Raw genomic sequence first — 16,713 nt, forward strand, 5'->3', positions numbered from 1 at the left:
TGCACACTTCCCAGCATTCATGAGCCAAACAAACAAAAGAAAAAAGACAGGTGAAATATCACAAAACCCAATTTCCAAACACTTAACCTCCACTCCCAGTGTTTATGCTCATTACTTTTCACAGCCTCCAAACACACCCAACCCTACAGTCTCACAAAAAGTCATGACTTTCCCTTAATCTCAAATACCCCCACTTCTGAATACACAGCAGATTGTCATTGGTCAGTCGAAAACACAACCACCCCAACACTCTGAATACATAGGAACACATTAGGGACACCACCACCTGACCAAAGGAACAGAGAAAACCCTCATGCCCGCTGAACTCCTACCAACCATAGAAGGACCAGCGCAGCGACTCATTTTCTTGCACAAACAACCACCCCTTGATCCTCATGCCCATCAAGACGGAAGGAAAACTTCCTGGCACCCAGAAATACCCACAAGGGCCCCCCAAACAGCCCACCAACCACACGTGAGGGCACATCATCAGTGTCACTGCACAATACACAAGCACCACACGTTAATAATACAACACAAGTCTCTTTATTGCACACGACTTGGGGTGACAGGATTCTCCCGTCATCATTTAGGTGCTCTGTCCAGAGGCGCCCACCAACAGCCCACCTATGACGGCCGTCAATCACGGTGTGACCACAGCGGACTCAGCGCACTGGGCTCAGTGTGTTCCCTTCTGCAAAGTCGCTAACGTCACAGGAAATGAATGTCCTTCAGCCTAACAACCCGGATGCCGGCTGACGGTGTCCCCAACATTCACAGCTTTCACAGGGAACAGGAGATGACCGTCACCACTTCGTCTGACACCAACAGGAGCCACGGACCTGCTGACCAGGACCGCACTTCTCAAGCACCACACAGGTGCCCTGGAGCCTGGCGCTGCACAGGCTGCAAGGGACACGGACAGACGACGCTTCGACAAGGCGCCTCACTGGCCGACGCGCCCCTCACTTCCAGGCCTGGTGCGGGCGGCCCACGTCCCAGGGGAGGCGAGGCCGGCGCCCGGGCTGCCCGGCGAGGCGCAGGGGCCAGAGGACCAGGCAGGGACACACTGGGGACGGGAGAGGTTCGCGGGTCCAGTACCTCGGGCCTACGGGACTGAGTCTGGACGCCGCCATGGGAGCCCTGCCGGCCGTTGGGAACCCGCCGTCAGCGCTCGCGCCTGCGCCTTGCCCCGCTGGAGCCCCAACGGAAGCTGGAGCAGTTGGGGCAGCCTGGGAGCGCGCGCTTCCAGCCAACCACGTGCGCATGCGCGAGGGGTGCAGGAGGGACCCGCTGCGGGAGCACCAAGTGGGTCGGGAAGCCTGCCAGGTGTCTGCGGCTCCTCTCCAGAGCCTCTGGGCTGGCCCTTCTTTCAGCCAGAGCATCTGAAATGACAAAGTGATTTTCATGTTATAAATTTAGAGACCGCCCTGTGCACCCCTTGGAAGCTCTCTACCCTGAAGCACTGGCTCCCCATTTGGGCCCAGTGTTTATACCCCCTTCCCACGAACATCAGTTTGTGCTCTCCTCCTAGTCCAGCTGTAGGTTCCAAGAATTATAGGTCTGGGTAACACTCTGAAAACCCCATTCCTTGATTTTGCCTACTGAGCACATTATTGCATACTGACAGCCCTCCCACTATATACAGATGCCCAAATGTTCTCTTTGACAGTTTTTCCCATATGTTTGATGAAGACTCGGCAATGTCGATCAATTTGCACACACACCAAATGTATCCTCTTCCTTTTCTACTCCATGGCATACTTTTAGCCTGAACTTTTCAAATGTGTACCAAGGATCCCATTGACCCTGAAATGCATTGCCCCAAAACAAACAAACAAAAACAATCCTTTGATTCTCTTTCTGGAAATTTAGATAATTAGTACCGTTTCTTTCCAAAGGATAATGTGGAAGGTATGTCACATGTGACACTGCCAAGGTCCTAGGATGGAAAGGCATTACAGGAGGCAGGGCCTTTAGCATTCCGCCAATGTTCCTGATGACAAGGACATCCATGTTCACAGTGTTTTTAATTTTTTTCCCTTCAGCAATCAATATGAGTTCAGGACTTTACAAGAGTAAAGGTCAGATGGTAGGACAAAAGGACATTTCAATGCTCCTTCCCATGGCCACTTTGCAAAAATTGCATTTGAGTATGTGATTATATGAGCAGTTTGAAGCAGTGCAAGACTGATGGGGTAATGCTGAAGCTCAGTGGCAAAGCACTGACCAAGAGTATTCAAGGCCCCTGAATTCGACCTGGGTCTACAAATAAAGCTTGCTTTGAGAATCTGAACTCCATCATTCAGTATAAGAAACTACTAAAAACAAACTGATTGTGGAATGGAAAGACAGTTTTTCTACACTGCATATTTTATATCACTAGTTTAAAAAAAATAAAGCCCCACCAGCTATTTCATCACTGACATCAATGTGGGGAATAACTACATAAAGAGTGAAAGAAGCTTCTTCTTAGTTTGCCCCCTCCCCCATTCATTGAAAGGACTTATAATAAGGTGTGGAATATTTCAGGAACACCCAAGAGTCTGTTTTGCTGACAGGGGATGGGATGAAAAAAACCAATTTATACATAAAATGCAATCCATACCCTCCAGTTTAGAGTATGGGCTGTTCAGACCCGTGACTGTGTGGCTCATGAGAGCCATGGCTCTCACCACTCTGCCATACATTTGAGAAAATACTTCAAAATGACCCAGAGGCACACACCACTTGTGTCACCACTGAATTGCCTGAAGGGAACTCAAGGTTCTTCTATACCTGACAGAGCTCTTCATGGAATGTCTGCCCAGCCCCCACCCAGGCCAGCTCCCCTTGGCCCCTCCCCCCTGCAGAATGTCTGGGTCCAACATTCCACTGGGGTTTACATTTAAACTTGTCCCAGCTTGGCTCAGTTGGGCCCTGAGCATCTGTTACAGACAGGTCACTCTCTGGGTCCTCTACTGACGTTTCCCACTGTGGAGACTGTGAGACACTGTGACCAGTATCCTGAACTTTGGAAGGAGGTGAGCCTGGAGGGTCAGGGGCTTGTTATCTGAGGGCCAGTCACCCCCAAAACCCTTGGGAGTTAGAATGGAGTACTTCCCCTGTGGGCAACTCACTGAGCAGAAGTAAGGGAAGGAAAGAGCCTTAGAGAATGCACTTGACATGGCCCAGGAAGCCCCAGGAAGACTGATACTGCTAATGGGAAGGAGGGCTCCTAAGACCAGGTCCAGGCTACTCAGGGGAATTATACTGGTTCAACAGAAAGAAGAGAGGCCAAGGGATTGATTCCTTATAAAATGGACACAGATCACGGCATGATTTTTTAGGCAGTCACAGATGGTGTCACAGTGGTGGTCAGTTACGGCTCCCTGGAGTCCAGATGCTGAACCCTGTGTCCATTCTTCAGACACAGGGAAGCTGCCTGGGATGTCATTCTGAGGGGATTGACTGAGAGTCTCAGATGATAACTGGGCAGTGTTGAGAAGTGTTATTAGTTAGAAAACTGCCCAGTGGGGTTCTCAATGACCACAAATGCAGTGTGATATACTCTGTGGGTGAGGCTGCAGGGCACTCCAACTGCCACAGCCCAGGGCACCTCGCCAACTTCCTGCCCAGAAGTTGCCTCGCCAACTTCTCCTTCCATTCAGACAGTTGGTGTTCTTGATTCCTAAAGGTCAGGGAACCCAGAAAACTTCAACCAACATAGATTTGGGCCCCTGTGAGGTCTTCTGAATTGTTATCACTTTCATGGAAAGAGGAGTTCTTTCAGAGCTTCTCGGTGTTGGCCCCTCTCTGTGGGGTAGCCTCAGTCCTTTATTTCATGTTGGCAGGAAGACTTCTCTCATCTTCCTTGTTTGGTACTCCATGAACACATGTGAGGTGTCCTTTTTTCAAGGATCAGGTTTGAAGATGACTGGGTTCTTTTCAAGAGAGGAAAGAGAATAGCACCCAGTTAGGAAGGGGCCCTACTCATATTGTCACCTGAAGTTAGGCAGGGGTCCTGATCAACATGTGCAAGTGTGGAAGTGTGGTGGACCTCACATTCCTTGACTACACTAGTGAACAGAGATGTGCTCCAGACAACCCGGCCACACCTGGCAGCTGGTGCAGACCTGGTTCTCTGTGACACCATCATTCTGTGATTGGGAGCTAAAAGGAAAAGGACCTCAGAATGGCCCCAATTCCCAGGCCCAGTAATAACATGACCAGTGGCTGTGAAAATCTCTTGAAAGCCCCACTGCTCACAATCCCATCACCTTCCATGAACCTCAGCAGCCATTGCTGGTCAGGGCAGGAGAGGATCTCGGGAACTCAGTGTCTATCACAAAGACCTCTTCCCTGGGAACAGAGCTTCCTATGTCATGGCAGGGACCAATGAACACTGGGGACATGGCTGACCAGACTCTGTTCCCCCATTAGTGTTTACTGTGGGAAGTGCTAGGAGAAGCACCCACATGCTGGGCAGGGTGAACTTCAGGATTCCTCAGCCTCTAGCTAGGCAGAGATCTAAATCAGGTGTTTTTTGTTTGTTTGTGGAGACCTAGGAAAGAAGTGGAGGGGTATACAAGGAGTATTAGCAAAAGGAAGGCTGAGGAGGTGATGGGGCAATAAACTTTAGAGCCTGTCACCTTCACAAATAACCCTGGAGTACCTGCATCTGCCCTCGAGAAGATCCCTTTCCTGTTGGTGAGCATGAGGAGGGGCATGGTGCCACTGAGAGAGTCAAATTGATCCATTTCTAGGGAGTCACTTAGGAGGCTAATGATTGTCTGCAAAGGATGCACAAGGGCCCTCTCAGAGGCAGGGAAAGCTGAGGGACCACAGTCCACTGACAGCCTTCAGGGAGTCCTGGTGTCCTGGGAAACAGTTTTCTTTGGGTAGAACTATGACAAAGGGAACACAACATGAAATTCACTCAGGAACATTTGCAAACTGCACAATTTGCCTGCCCACAGGGCCCTGAGCTGTGAGCATTTGTCCTCAGATTCCCACTAAGTAAGAAACTGGGGGACCTCAATCCTGCTGCCATTTCCCCTCCTCCATTCTTCCCTTTGCTTTGCCTCCACAGCATCTGCATCCCAGAGACCAGACATGAATGTCAATCCTGGTGCCCACATGTCTGCGTTCCGGGGCCTGCCCTTTCTTCCAGCTGCCCCTGTGCCAACACACCAGCCATTCTGGGAGCTTCCCTTGGCACCACGGGTGACTGCACCCATCTCCCAGAGTAACCCTCTGGTGCTGTCCACTTACCCTGGACAACCATATGTGCCAGGGCTGTCCACCTTTGGACAACATGGGCCACAACTGAGGCCAGCAGGGCCTCCTCATATTCAGAACATTGCCCACACTCAGGCACCCCTCAACTTCAGGGCCCCAGGGGCCTTCTGTGGGGGTGTGGAGCATCCTGCTCCATTCCTCACGGCACCTTCTGCCCCGAGGACCACTGTGCCTGCCTCAGCCAGTGGGGGGATCCAGAACTATGGGATCCACTGGCACCTGGGCCTTCGCCCTCCAGCACCACAGCCATTTGCCCAGCTGGCCCCCATCATGTTCCCAATGGATGCACGCCAGTGGCCAGGTACAGGGTATGGGGCAGGTGCACCACCCATCTTCCCATCTGCGGTGCCACCAGATGACTCCGGCGGACCTCCCAGCGTCTATGAGGACTTCAGACGCTGGCAGCGCTTCAAGACCCTGGTCCGCAGGCACCTTCCTCAGACTCCTGATGTGGAAGCACTTTCCTGCTTCCTTGTGTGAGTGTTCTCCTCAGGCTCCTCCTTGAGCTCTGTGAGGAGGAAAAGCATGGGTTGGAAAGAGGGGGCTGGGATGTAGGGGAACTGGAAGAAAGGTCCTGAGGGTGAGGGGACAAGCTGAGAGCCTTACATTCCCAGATGTATCCCCTCACACCAGGGAATGAAACGTGCCTTATGTCAGGTGCCCATCACAGCCCTGTGAGTGCAGGCAATCTTTGTTTCCAATGATCATCTCCATCATATGGAGGACTCAAGGTCAGAGGAGGTTCCTGGGGGTAATGTGGGCCAGGAACTGGAGTGGGCTGTCTGACTCCACATAATGGTCCCTCCCCCAGTCATTTCACCTTCCACCATAGAGCTGATTGTTCCTGGCACAGAGGACATCACAACCACAAGTGGGGTTAGGGGTGCTGGCCCCAAGACAGAACTCTAAGGATACCCACACACATTGTCATGAACTCCTGATTGGGACCCTCTGGTGATGTCACACTCATGGGGAAGCTGTCTTTGGATACTGCATGGGCATGTTCATCTTTGCCCCAGTTTGTAACTGTGCTCCCAGGCCATTCTGTGCACTGTCTTAGTCAGCCTGGGCCACCATACAGGACACTATGGAACACGTGGACACAAACACAGGCAGGTATTCCTTTCTCACAGTTCTGGAATCAGGATTCCCAGGTAAAGGGTACCTGACCTAAAGTCCCATGAACGCTCTCTTCTCCTTGCTGGGAAGACAGCTGGCTCACCTGCGTCCTCACATGACTGACATCTCTTCAGTGTCTCCTCCTTCTCCAGGAAGACCACTAATGCCCCCATGAAGCACCACCCTCAGGGTCTCATCTAACCCTCTAAGCACTAAAGCCAGTCTCCAGATACCATCACACTGGGGGTTAGGGCTTCAACAGGTGAATGCGGGAGGATAAAAACATTCAGCACCTAGTACACCACATCATTGAGGAATCCAAGCACAATCATGCTGCTCAATGCAGCCCTTGGTGTTCAGGTTTGGTATAAGTGTCCTGGAGTCCCAATGTCAATACTTTGAGGTGAACATGATGGGTCAAATGTAACAAAGTTAGGAAGGTATGTTGGTCTGCTGATGAAGGAGGGTGACCTTGTGGACACTGATCCTGATGAATTCCAGCCCAGTGCTTCGGTCTCTGTCCCGACGGGAGCCCACCATGACCATGGAAGAGGGCCTGCGGAAGGGTTTGCAGGAATGGCAGCGCACCAGCAACTTTGACCGGATGGTCTTCTATGAGACCTCACAAAAGTGAGCTAGATTCCAGGGCCCAGAACTTAGTGGTGGGAATTCAGGGTTTGCACAGCAGGGTCGGGTAGGGCATGTCACCTACCTATGTGTTGGCTCTGAGGCGTCTAGCTCTCCAAATTGCAGCTCCTTCTAGCTGAAGCGCTGGACATTCTCTCTGCAACAATCCCAGAATCTCCAGCCTCAATGTTCGTGATTCCAACTGTGCCTTGAGGTTCAGGGTCCCAATGGGGAGGAAAAACCAGTCCAGCCACACTGACTCCTTCTCCTTTGCTGTCTGGGCAGAGGTAAAGAGTTCCACTAGCCTCACACACACCACCTGCCCGGGAACTGGCACCTCTTTACAGAGTGGGGACTACTGGATCTCATGAAAGTGGTCACCCCTTTAACCCAATGTACCAGAAGAGGGTGGCAGTGAAGAGTGCAGGGTCAGGGGCATCCAGAACCTCAGATGCCCTAGGACAGGTCTGCCATCTTTACTGCCTTTGCTCTATGAAATCCCTGGCATTCCAACAAGAGAAAGGAAGAAAAAGAACCGGCCCTCCGGGGAAGCAACCCAATGTTCTCAGTTCAGCTTCCACCTCCACATGACCCCTCCTATGCCTTTCTTTCCCAGGTGATCCTTCAAGGCTCAAGGTCCCAGCCTCAGCATCCCTTAATTGGGCCAGGACCCTCATATACATCACTTCCCTGACCAGTTTCTGGAACTTGCCTGATCCATGTGGTTCCTGGCAGGGACAGGGGAAACAAGGGTCACCTAGGGCTATGCCGCGTCACACAGCTGATTCCCTTCAGGTGCTGGCTGATGTGGTGTTCCCTCAGAACTGCCACTCTTCCTATGTAGCAGCTCCCTCCTGGGACTGGCCTGAACCACTCCAGGACACAGCTCCATATCTCTGCCCCCAGCTCCTCCCTGGTATGGGGCTAGCACCTGCCTGGTATGGCTGACCTGCTTCTCAGCTCAGCCTGTGCCTCCCTTACCCACCAAGGTTCATGGAGTTTGAGGCTGCGGAGGAGATGGAGGATCCAAGGATGCAGTTGTCAGGGGTCTTCCAGTGCCGACCTCCTCCTGTACCTCCAATGCTGCAACTTTCAAAGCCGCCAGTCCTTGAGGCTTTCCAACGGCCAGGTAGGGTTCCCTCTTTCCCACAGGAGCCCACGATAGTCTCCGAATGGTGACAAGGGCTAAGGCAAGTTGTTGTCTCAAATAAGACCTTTTCCCTCAGTGTGGGGGATTTGGTCTTGTAAGCAGAACAGCCCCTAGCCCCTGAGGTCCCTGCCACCCAGCCCTGAACTGCGTATTCACCAGCACAAGTACACAGCTCCTTTCTCTTTTTGCCTGTCCAGAGAACACACATATCATCTGCCCAGGACTTGGGTCTTGGAGGGTAGAGCACATGGAATATCAGTCACTCTAAATGTGCTCCCACTAGACTCTCCTAGATGGTGCATCTGGTGCACTGTTTTATCCCTCAGGTCCTGGTCAGGTTGCCTCATGCATGGCATGCCAGTTAGGTCCGCTGAACCCTGCCTACTACCCAGTGTTTGGGATGCACATGGATCCCTCATTCATGCACCACTCTGGTCCTCCCTGTCCTAGGGTGCAGAAAGACCAGCCCCAAATTACAGCCTGCCTGCTCATTAGCAGCCAAACCGAAGGCACCAGAGACCAAGGTGCCTGAGACCAAGGCACGCAAGACCAAGGCACGCAAGAGCAAGGTGGCCAAGACCAACGGGCCTGAGACCAAGGCGCCCGAGGAGATCCCACCTGAAGCCATCCAAGAGTACATGGACATCATGGATGAGCTATGTGGGCCTACCAGCTTGGCCACATGGGAGCCCTCCCACTTGTCCACAGAAGAGCTTGCTGAGATCTTGGGAGAGGAAGGACTGGAGCATCAGCCAATAGAGGATTTATACCCAGATCCAAGTCTCCTGAGCTACGTTGATGAGGACTTTGTCAACAAGGTGGGCCACGCCTACCATCTTGGTGTAGTCAAGGTTGCAAAACTCATGGAACTGAGCTTCTAGCACAGTTGCTCAGCAGAATCTGTGTGTGTGTATGTGCATGCACACACACACACACACGCACACACTCTTGTAAATGTTTGTAGCAGGTTGTTGGGCTATAATATCCCCATGGTGGAACGAGAATGGGATCATCATTGCTTCCAGTTTCTACTAGAAGTCTTCCTGACTTGGGGCTATTTACTCCCAAGGTCACTCACACTCTCTTCCTTCTCATCCCAGGCAGAGAGCATAATTCACCCCCGCTTCCTGGAAGAAATACTTTCCTCTGAACCATCCATAAATATCTTGGCCCTAACAAAAGAGCTGGACCAGGAGGAAGGACTCACGCCTGACCAGGTAGACAGGGAAGGAGGGTCCCCCAGTAAACCAGGTAGAAGGTACACTGGTTATACTCCTCACAGACAATGGCAGGAACATCAGGGGTTGGGGAGAAAGAAAAGATAGAGAAGAGAAAGGGGCACCACATAGAACTATGGAGGTAGACAAACCAGGGTTATGGGACTTGGAGAAAGACACCAAGTGGATAAGGCAGAGAGCAATACTGGCCGGCTAGGAGACAAAGGGACACAAATAGACAAGAAAGGGAGTGGCCACAGGTGGACAGAGGATCAAGGGATAGCACGTAGATGAGGAAGGCACAGGACCCTAGTCATGTGGCCCACAGGACGTCATCTGTCTCTATCCTGCCTATGATACATGTTTCCTTGAGTGACTTCACAGGACATAGGATGTAGAAGGGAAAGGAAGGAGACAGGAGAGTCATGGATGGGTTCAGGGCATCAAGAATAAAGGAAGCCCAGGAGGGTGGCCAGCAGAGACTCAGTCTGTCTCTCCACTTCCCACCTCCCAAAGAAATGATTGTCCCAGTCCCTGTGGCCCATTTCATGCATGTAGAAGAGTTGGCCAGTGCCCATATTCTCCTTCAGCTTGTAAAGAAGCAGCTCTTCAGGGGCCTCAAGGTCATGGTATGTCCCAACAGGACTCAAGAGCTTCCCAGACACCTGCCAACCAAGGTGCAGAGAAACGGAAACATCACACTGATCAAGGGGCCGGCATGGAGGACTGGTCCACAGAGGTGGCTTCCCAGGTCATGAAGAGGCGCAGGGCCATGGAGCCAGAGTTGCTGGGATCGAAGGACTCTGCTGTCCTCCAAGGCCGTCACTGGTCATCCTCGTTGGGGAACATGCACTCCAACCATCCTCCCCATAACTGCAGATCCTCCTCCTTAAACCTGGGGAACAAAGGCGTAGTGGGACCCAGAAAAGCCACTTCTTCTGGGCGGCCACATAAGACAGCCAATGGCTGCAGTGTGGACGATGACCTCCAAAGCCTGGATTTCCTCCTTAACTCCCAGAACCGCCTGCTGCCCTGGGGACTGTCCCAGAGCCAGGCCCCTCAAATAGAAACCCTGTGCTCAGGAGACCAACCACTCCAGGCCGCACCTCCCCAGAGGGGGCGCCTCAGCTCCCACCCTCCTCCAGGTGCCATGACCATGAAGAGTGTTCTCACTGGACGCTCATGCAATGTGGAAAAGATGCCCTGCACGGGGCCTCCCCTCCAGGTCATCGGAGGGCAAGGTGTGGACCTGGAGCTAGGTGGAACCTCACAGCCTCAGAAGAGAAAGTGTGTGTCATCTGGCAACCAGAAGAAGAAGAGGCCCTGAGGACAGAAGTGTTGGCCGGTGGCCTCTGGGGTGGCTGCCCCTCAGGCAAGAATCACCTTTGCTTCATTCTACACCAGAAGGGCCAAAGGTCTTCAGCTTGTGAAGACCTCTTCCCCACACAGGGCAGTTCCTGCAGGTTCTCAGGAAAGTGAAGGGGGTGGGAGGGTACAGGGAATGTAGAAAGAGGGCAGGTGTGGGGCAGAAGGGAGGGTACTGAGAGGGGAGGGTCACGATGTTCACGCCTTGGTGGGAAGCTGTACCCTGTTGGACTGTCAGTTATAATAAAGGCAGTTTGGTAGGAAACATCTTCTGTGGCTGCTGACTCTGCCATATTTTCTGTGCATGTCCATGCAGTGAGAACTGAGAGGAGACAACTGGGGTTGCCAGGACGAAGGAAGCACAAGCATCCATCTATTGGGTCTTGTTTGCAGATTTAGACTGTTTCTTCCTCTGATCCTAGGAGAAAACCCTAATCATCACACCATTGAAAAGGCCTCTCTTGGTTTAGGGAATCTTCTCTGGGCATCCCTTCATGATCTGTGCCCCTTAAACATCTCTCTTACCAATTATCTGAGGGCCAGACATGAAGAGGAATCACAAAGAGGCAAAGCACATCTTCCTTGGTGTTGGAGCTCTGAGATCTGAGGACTGACATGGGGCTCTCAGACCGTAGTGTTAGTACCTGACATTGAATGTCAGCAACCCCCAGCTCCTAGTGGCAGCCGTTCTCCTGTTGTTCTCCTAGGGGCAGCCGTTCTCCTGTTGCTCTCCTAGGGGCAGTAGCCAGCCACTTCCAATAGTGCCCTGGAACTCATCTGACAGACCTAGCAGCTCCTGTAGCTCACCACTGCTCTGGGTCACTCTCTGTGCCGGCCACCCTAAGGTTGACCTACCCAGTTTGCCAGTTTTCAGTGCAACCAACATGACCTGCTCCAGTTGAGATGAGAGTCTGAATATACAAACTCTACCCATCCCTAAGAGCCTTCATTAGGACTCCTGCTGCAGCAGAATGGGAAGAGGTACAGATCATGAAGGGATGCACAGCCACTGTTGGCAAAAGGAGATGGGGAAACAAATTTATTTGAATTAAAAAGATGGGCTCAAGCATGCAGTGTCCTTGAAGATATCCCCAGTATTTCTGCCTAAGCATGGTTAGGGGAGGGACTCCTTGCACTCCAGGCAAGGAGTGCAGTCATCTGGGGAGGACCTGCTATGGAAGCAAAAGGCTCCGAGTGACTATGAGGCATTTGTGGCAGCCATGGCCATCACAGAAAGGGGCATGATTTTTTTTATAACATGCCTCTTGAGATCTTTGGGCCCTCCTGTCTCCTTTGGAAGGAGAGTTACTTTTCAGCCTTCAGTCCCCTGTGCCATTAACCAGGTTTCTAGCAATAAGCCTGGAAACATTTGTTTTGTCTTTTTTCTTAGCTTCTTTCTCATCTCCTGAATGATGATGGACAGAGTGGTTGGACTGATCCCCAGCATGGCCATGGTCTTCCTGTGTAGGTGGCCTGATGAGAGATCATGGCTTTCCTCCCACCCTCTCACCCCCTCTACAGTCCTGACCATGAACTCCCTGGGGACCCAGCAGCCTGGAGGCTCTGACTGCATCCCAAGGCAGAACCACCACTGACATAGCTCTGACCCTCCCTAGTGTCGTCCCTACCCTGACCACAGCCTGACCTGTGTTCCTCGTGGCTGTCCCAAATGTAATCAAGTTCTCCTACAAACCAATGAGAAAAAGAAACCGAGGCTACACAACATGGTTTGCCCGTTTATGAAACCGAGAAGTTTGCAAAGGAGAATGGTTTAATTACAAGGAGGCTACAGTTTAGTGCTCCTGATGAGATAAGAGCTGGGGTGAGTTCTCACATGCACAAAAGGGATCAGACGTGATGTAGTTTGTGGTCTGTCATGTATAATCAAACACCATGGTTCTTCATAGGACACAGGTTCCATGGCTTTCACAGACAGGGACACAATGTTTTCTCAAGTATTTCTTGACAACTTTGAGCCCTCCTGTCTCATTTGGATGCAGAACTGCTTTGGAGTCTTCAGGCCCCTGTGCCATTAATCAGGTTTCTACAAGTAATTCTGGAAACATTATGTGTTTAGACAGCTTCTTTCTCCTCCCCTGAATGATGTTGGACAGTGAGGATGGACAAAACCCCAGCATGGCCACGGTCTTCCTCAATAGATGGCTTGATGAGAGGACTGGCCCTGACTTCTAGGGGAAGAAGTCATAGCACACGAGGGAGTCATCAACTGACACCACCAAGACCCACTCCCTCTATTAATGAAAAGCTGTGCTTTCTGAAAGTGACCAGAGGAACTGGGCCCTTGTATGTCCCCTTTTTTTAGATGCACTCTTATAGAAACTCAGTTTATAAACTTCCTCCTGATCTCTATGCATTGGCCAGGACAGTTTCCTGGGATCTTGGCCAGGCTGTGGCACCCTGGCCAACCATCTGAGGCATTGTCTGCTAACATCTCACTATTTTTGCTGCAGATCATTACAAAATCACTTTAGGAAGACATTCACATAACTCACACCACCCATCAAATATTAGAAATCTAGTTTTCATAGACTTTGCCACCATGTCGGCAATAAACATTTCTTTCACGACTACAACAAAATATAGAGTACTTCCATCAGCTCAAAAAGAAATCTCTTGTCTTTTAGCTATCAACCCCATTCCCCCCGTATGTTTTCCCAACACTTTTGAACTATCTCTGTGCCTATCAACTCTTCCCACCATTTATTTGATATGTGCAAGTGTGGCCCTTGGGTGTTCAGTTTTAGCACTGCATCTCCCGTGGTTCAAAATTTAAGAATGAATGACATTCTTTCTACTTTATGTTGAACATTCTTAACTAAAACTGTCATTTCTCATGCATCTGGGTGGGTGAAACAAATACAATCTCTACTCGTACGATTTAGGTCCCCTGCCTTGATTCATTTCAAGTTGAGAACAGTTCTGTGACCATGGCTTTTGCACCTCCTGCCAAAATATTCAAGTGCTAATCTAGTTGTGGCCATGTCAAGAATTCTCTTGGAAAAACCCTCTTTACAGATACACTGAGGTGCCAGAATATGTGTCCCCACTGGTGTTTGTGGTTAGAAGTGCTGGGAGAAGTACCCCCACTATGGGCAGGATGTGCTCCTGGTGACCTTCAGGGTTCCTCAGGCTCTAGCTGGGGAGACATTTCACTCAGGTGCTTTTGTTTACTTGTGCAAGGCCAGGAAAGAAACAGGGTTTTCCAAGGAGAATCAGCAAAAGGAAGGCTGAGGAGGTGATGGACCCATAAATTATGAACTTGTCACCTTCATATAGGCCTTGGAGTGCCTGGAACTTTCTTGGAGAAGGGAGGTCTCCTTCCTGTTGGTGAGAATGCTGAGAGGCATGGTGCCACTCTGCAGAGTCAGTTTCCAGTGAGATGCCTTGGACGCTGACCCATTGTCAGCAAAGGATGCCAAGGGGCCTCTAAGTCAGGGAAAACTGAGGTGTCACTATAGACCATGTTCAGGGAATGTTTGAGTACTGGGATCAAGATTTCTCTGAGTGATACTTTTGATTGGAGGAAGGAAGCCTAAATTTTACTCAGAGAAAGTTGCAAACCACGATTTCCTGCCCACGAGACCCTGAGCTGTTGCCATTCCTCCTCAGATGCCCAGTGACAAAGGCTGGGGGCCTCACTCCTACAGCCACTTGCCCTTACTTTGCTCCACAACATCTTGAATGCTGACACCAGGCAGAACCTGGCTCCCCTATGTCTCCCCTCAGAGACCTGCCCTGTCTTCCCTCTGCTCCTGTGCCAACACACCAGCCAATCTGGGTGCTGCCCATGTTGCCTCCTGTGACTGCACCAATCTCCCAGGGTAACCCACTGGTGCAGTCTCCTTACCCTGAAATATCAATGGCAGCAGGAGCAGTGTCCCTGCTGTGTGTGTGTCTAGGCTATTCAACTTTGATCAACATGGGCCAGATGGAGGCTAGGAGAGCCACATTCAGAAGGTTGCCCTCACTCAGGTGCTCCTCAATTGGAGGGCCCCAGGGGCCTTCTGAGGTGGTGTGGATCATCCTGCTCCATTCCTCATAGCAGCTTCTGCCTGGAGGACAACTGTGCCTGCCTCAGCCAGTGGGGGGACCCAGAACTATGGGAGCTGATGGACTTTGAGCCTTCACACTCCAGCAACACCACCATTTGCCCAAGTGACCCCCATTGTCTTCCCAATGAATGCCCACCAATGGCCACAGGGAGTGTACGGGGAGGGTATACCAGCTGCGGTGCCACCAGATGACTCCAGTGGACCTCAGAGCGTCTACAGAATCTTCGGGCACTGGCAGTGCTTCAAGATCCTAGTCCACCAGCACCTTCCTAAGACTCCACTCATGTGAGTGTTCTTCCCAGGGACCCAGAACTTCTCCTTGAGCTCTGACAAGGAAAAGTGTGGGACAGAAAATGAGGCTGGGATGTAGGGGAACTGGAAGGAAGGTCCTGAGGGTGGGAAACAAGCTGAGAGACCTACATTCCCAGCATCATTGCTCTCACACCAGGGGAGGAAATGTGCCTTAACTCAGTGCCCATCACAGCCCTGTGGGTGATGGAAATCTTTGTTTCCAATGGTCTTCATCATTATATGGCAGACTCAAGCTATAGTAGGTTTCTGAGGTAATGTGAGCCAGAATTTGGAGTTGGCTGTCTTGCTCCATATGATGGTCCCTCCCCCAGTCATTTCACCTTCTACCCTACACCTGATTGTTCTTGGCATGAGGAAATCACAACCAGAATTGGGGTTAGGGTTGCTGGCTCCAAGACAGAACTCTACAGATATCCACAATGTTGTCCTGAACTCTTGATAAGGACACTGTGGTCAAGTGGCACTCATGAGGAAGTTACTCTCTTTGAATTCTGAATGTGGATGTTCATCATTGCCCCAATTTGTGACTGTGCTCCCAGGCCGTTCTGTGCACTGTCTCAGTTAGCTTGGGCTGCCATACCGAATGCTATAGACTAGGTAAATAAGACTCCAGACCTTCACTTCTCAGAGTTCTGGAGTTGGGAGACGCAGATGAAGGGTGCCTGATCCAGATTCCCATGTGGGCTCTCTTTTTGCCAAAGAAGATGACAGACTCGACTGTCCTCACACGACTGACATTACATCAGTGTCTCTTCCTTCTCCTGGGTGACCACTAATGCCTTCATGAAGCCCTATCCTCAGTATCTCATCAAACCTCCTAAACACTAAAGTTCATCTCCAGATACCATCACATTGGGGGTTAGGATTTCAACAGGTGAATTTTGGAGGATAAAACATTCAGTACAGGCTGGGATTGTTGCTCAGTTGTAGATTGCTTGCTTAGCACCAGTAAGGCACTGGGTTCGATCCTTGGCATCACATAAAAAAATAATAAAAATTAAATTCTTAAAATCAAATTCAGCACATAACACACCATACCATCAAGGAATCCAAGTGAAATCCTACAGGCCAATGCATCCCTTGGTGTTAATGTTTTATATAGGGTATAGTGTCTAAGAGTCCCAGTACCATACTTGAATATGATGGAGCAGATGTAACAAAGGTAGGAGGACATGTTGGGCCAGTTAGGCTGATCCTAATGAATTCCAGCCCAGTGCTTTGGTCTCTGTCCCAATGGGAGTCCACCATGACCATGGAGGAGGGCCTGTGGAAGGGTTTGCAGGAATGGCAGTGCACCAGCAACTTTGATCAGACGGTCTTCTATGAGATAGCAGAAAAGTGAGTCAGGTTTCAGAGCCCAGACCCGAGTGGTAGGTATCTTGGTTGCATAGCAGTGTCTGATAGGGCCTGTCACCTACCTATGTGTTAGATCCAAGCCATCTATCTCTCCAAATAACAGCTCCCTCTAGCTGGAAGGCTGGGATTTCTCTCTGCAACAATGGAGGCTCAGGGTCAGGATGGGGAGGAGTAACTAGCCCAGTCACAAGGTCTCCTTCTGCTTTCTTGGCTC

The 16,713-nt window shown here is 50.9% G+C and overlaps 1 protein-coding gene across 1 annotated transcript; it reads left to right on the top strand.

Annotated features, from left to right (window-relative positions):
• The first annotated feature begins 1,134 nt into the window (after window positions 1-1,134).
• Window positions 1,135-10,720, top strand: Nutm2f (NUT family member 2F). The gene is made up of 8 exons (XM_046457759.2): window positions 1,135-1,308; window positions 1,902-1,914; window positions 5,072-5,756; window positions 6,901-7,029; window positions 8,016-8,155; window positions 8,627-9,027; window positions 9,277-9,427; window positions 9,984-10,720. Exons 1-8 carry the CDS (start codon window positions 1,135-1,137, stop codon window positions 10,718-10,720), a joined length of 2,430 nt encoding a protein of 809 aa, XP_046313715.2.
• The last annotated feature ends 5,993 nt before the right edge of the window (window positions 10,721-16,713 follow it).

Source organism: Marmota monax, unplaced genomic scaffold, assembly GCF_021218885.2.
Source record: "Marmota monax isolate L192 unplaced genomic scaffold, Marmota_monax_Labrador192_F-V1.1 WCK01_AAM20220418_F8-fsc00231, whole genome shotgun sequence".
NCBI classification, from domain to species: domain Eukaryota; kingdom Metazoa; phylum Chordata; class Mammalia; order Rodentia; family Sciuridae; genus Marmota; species Marmota monax.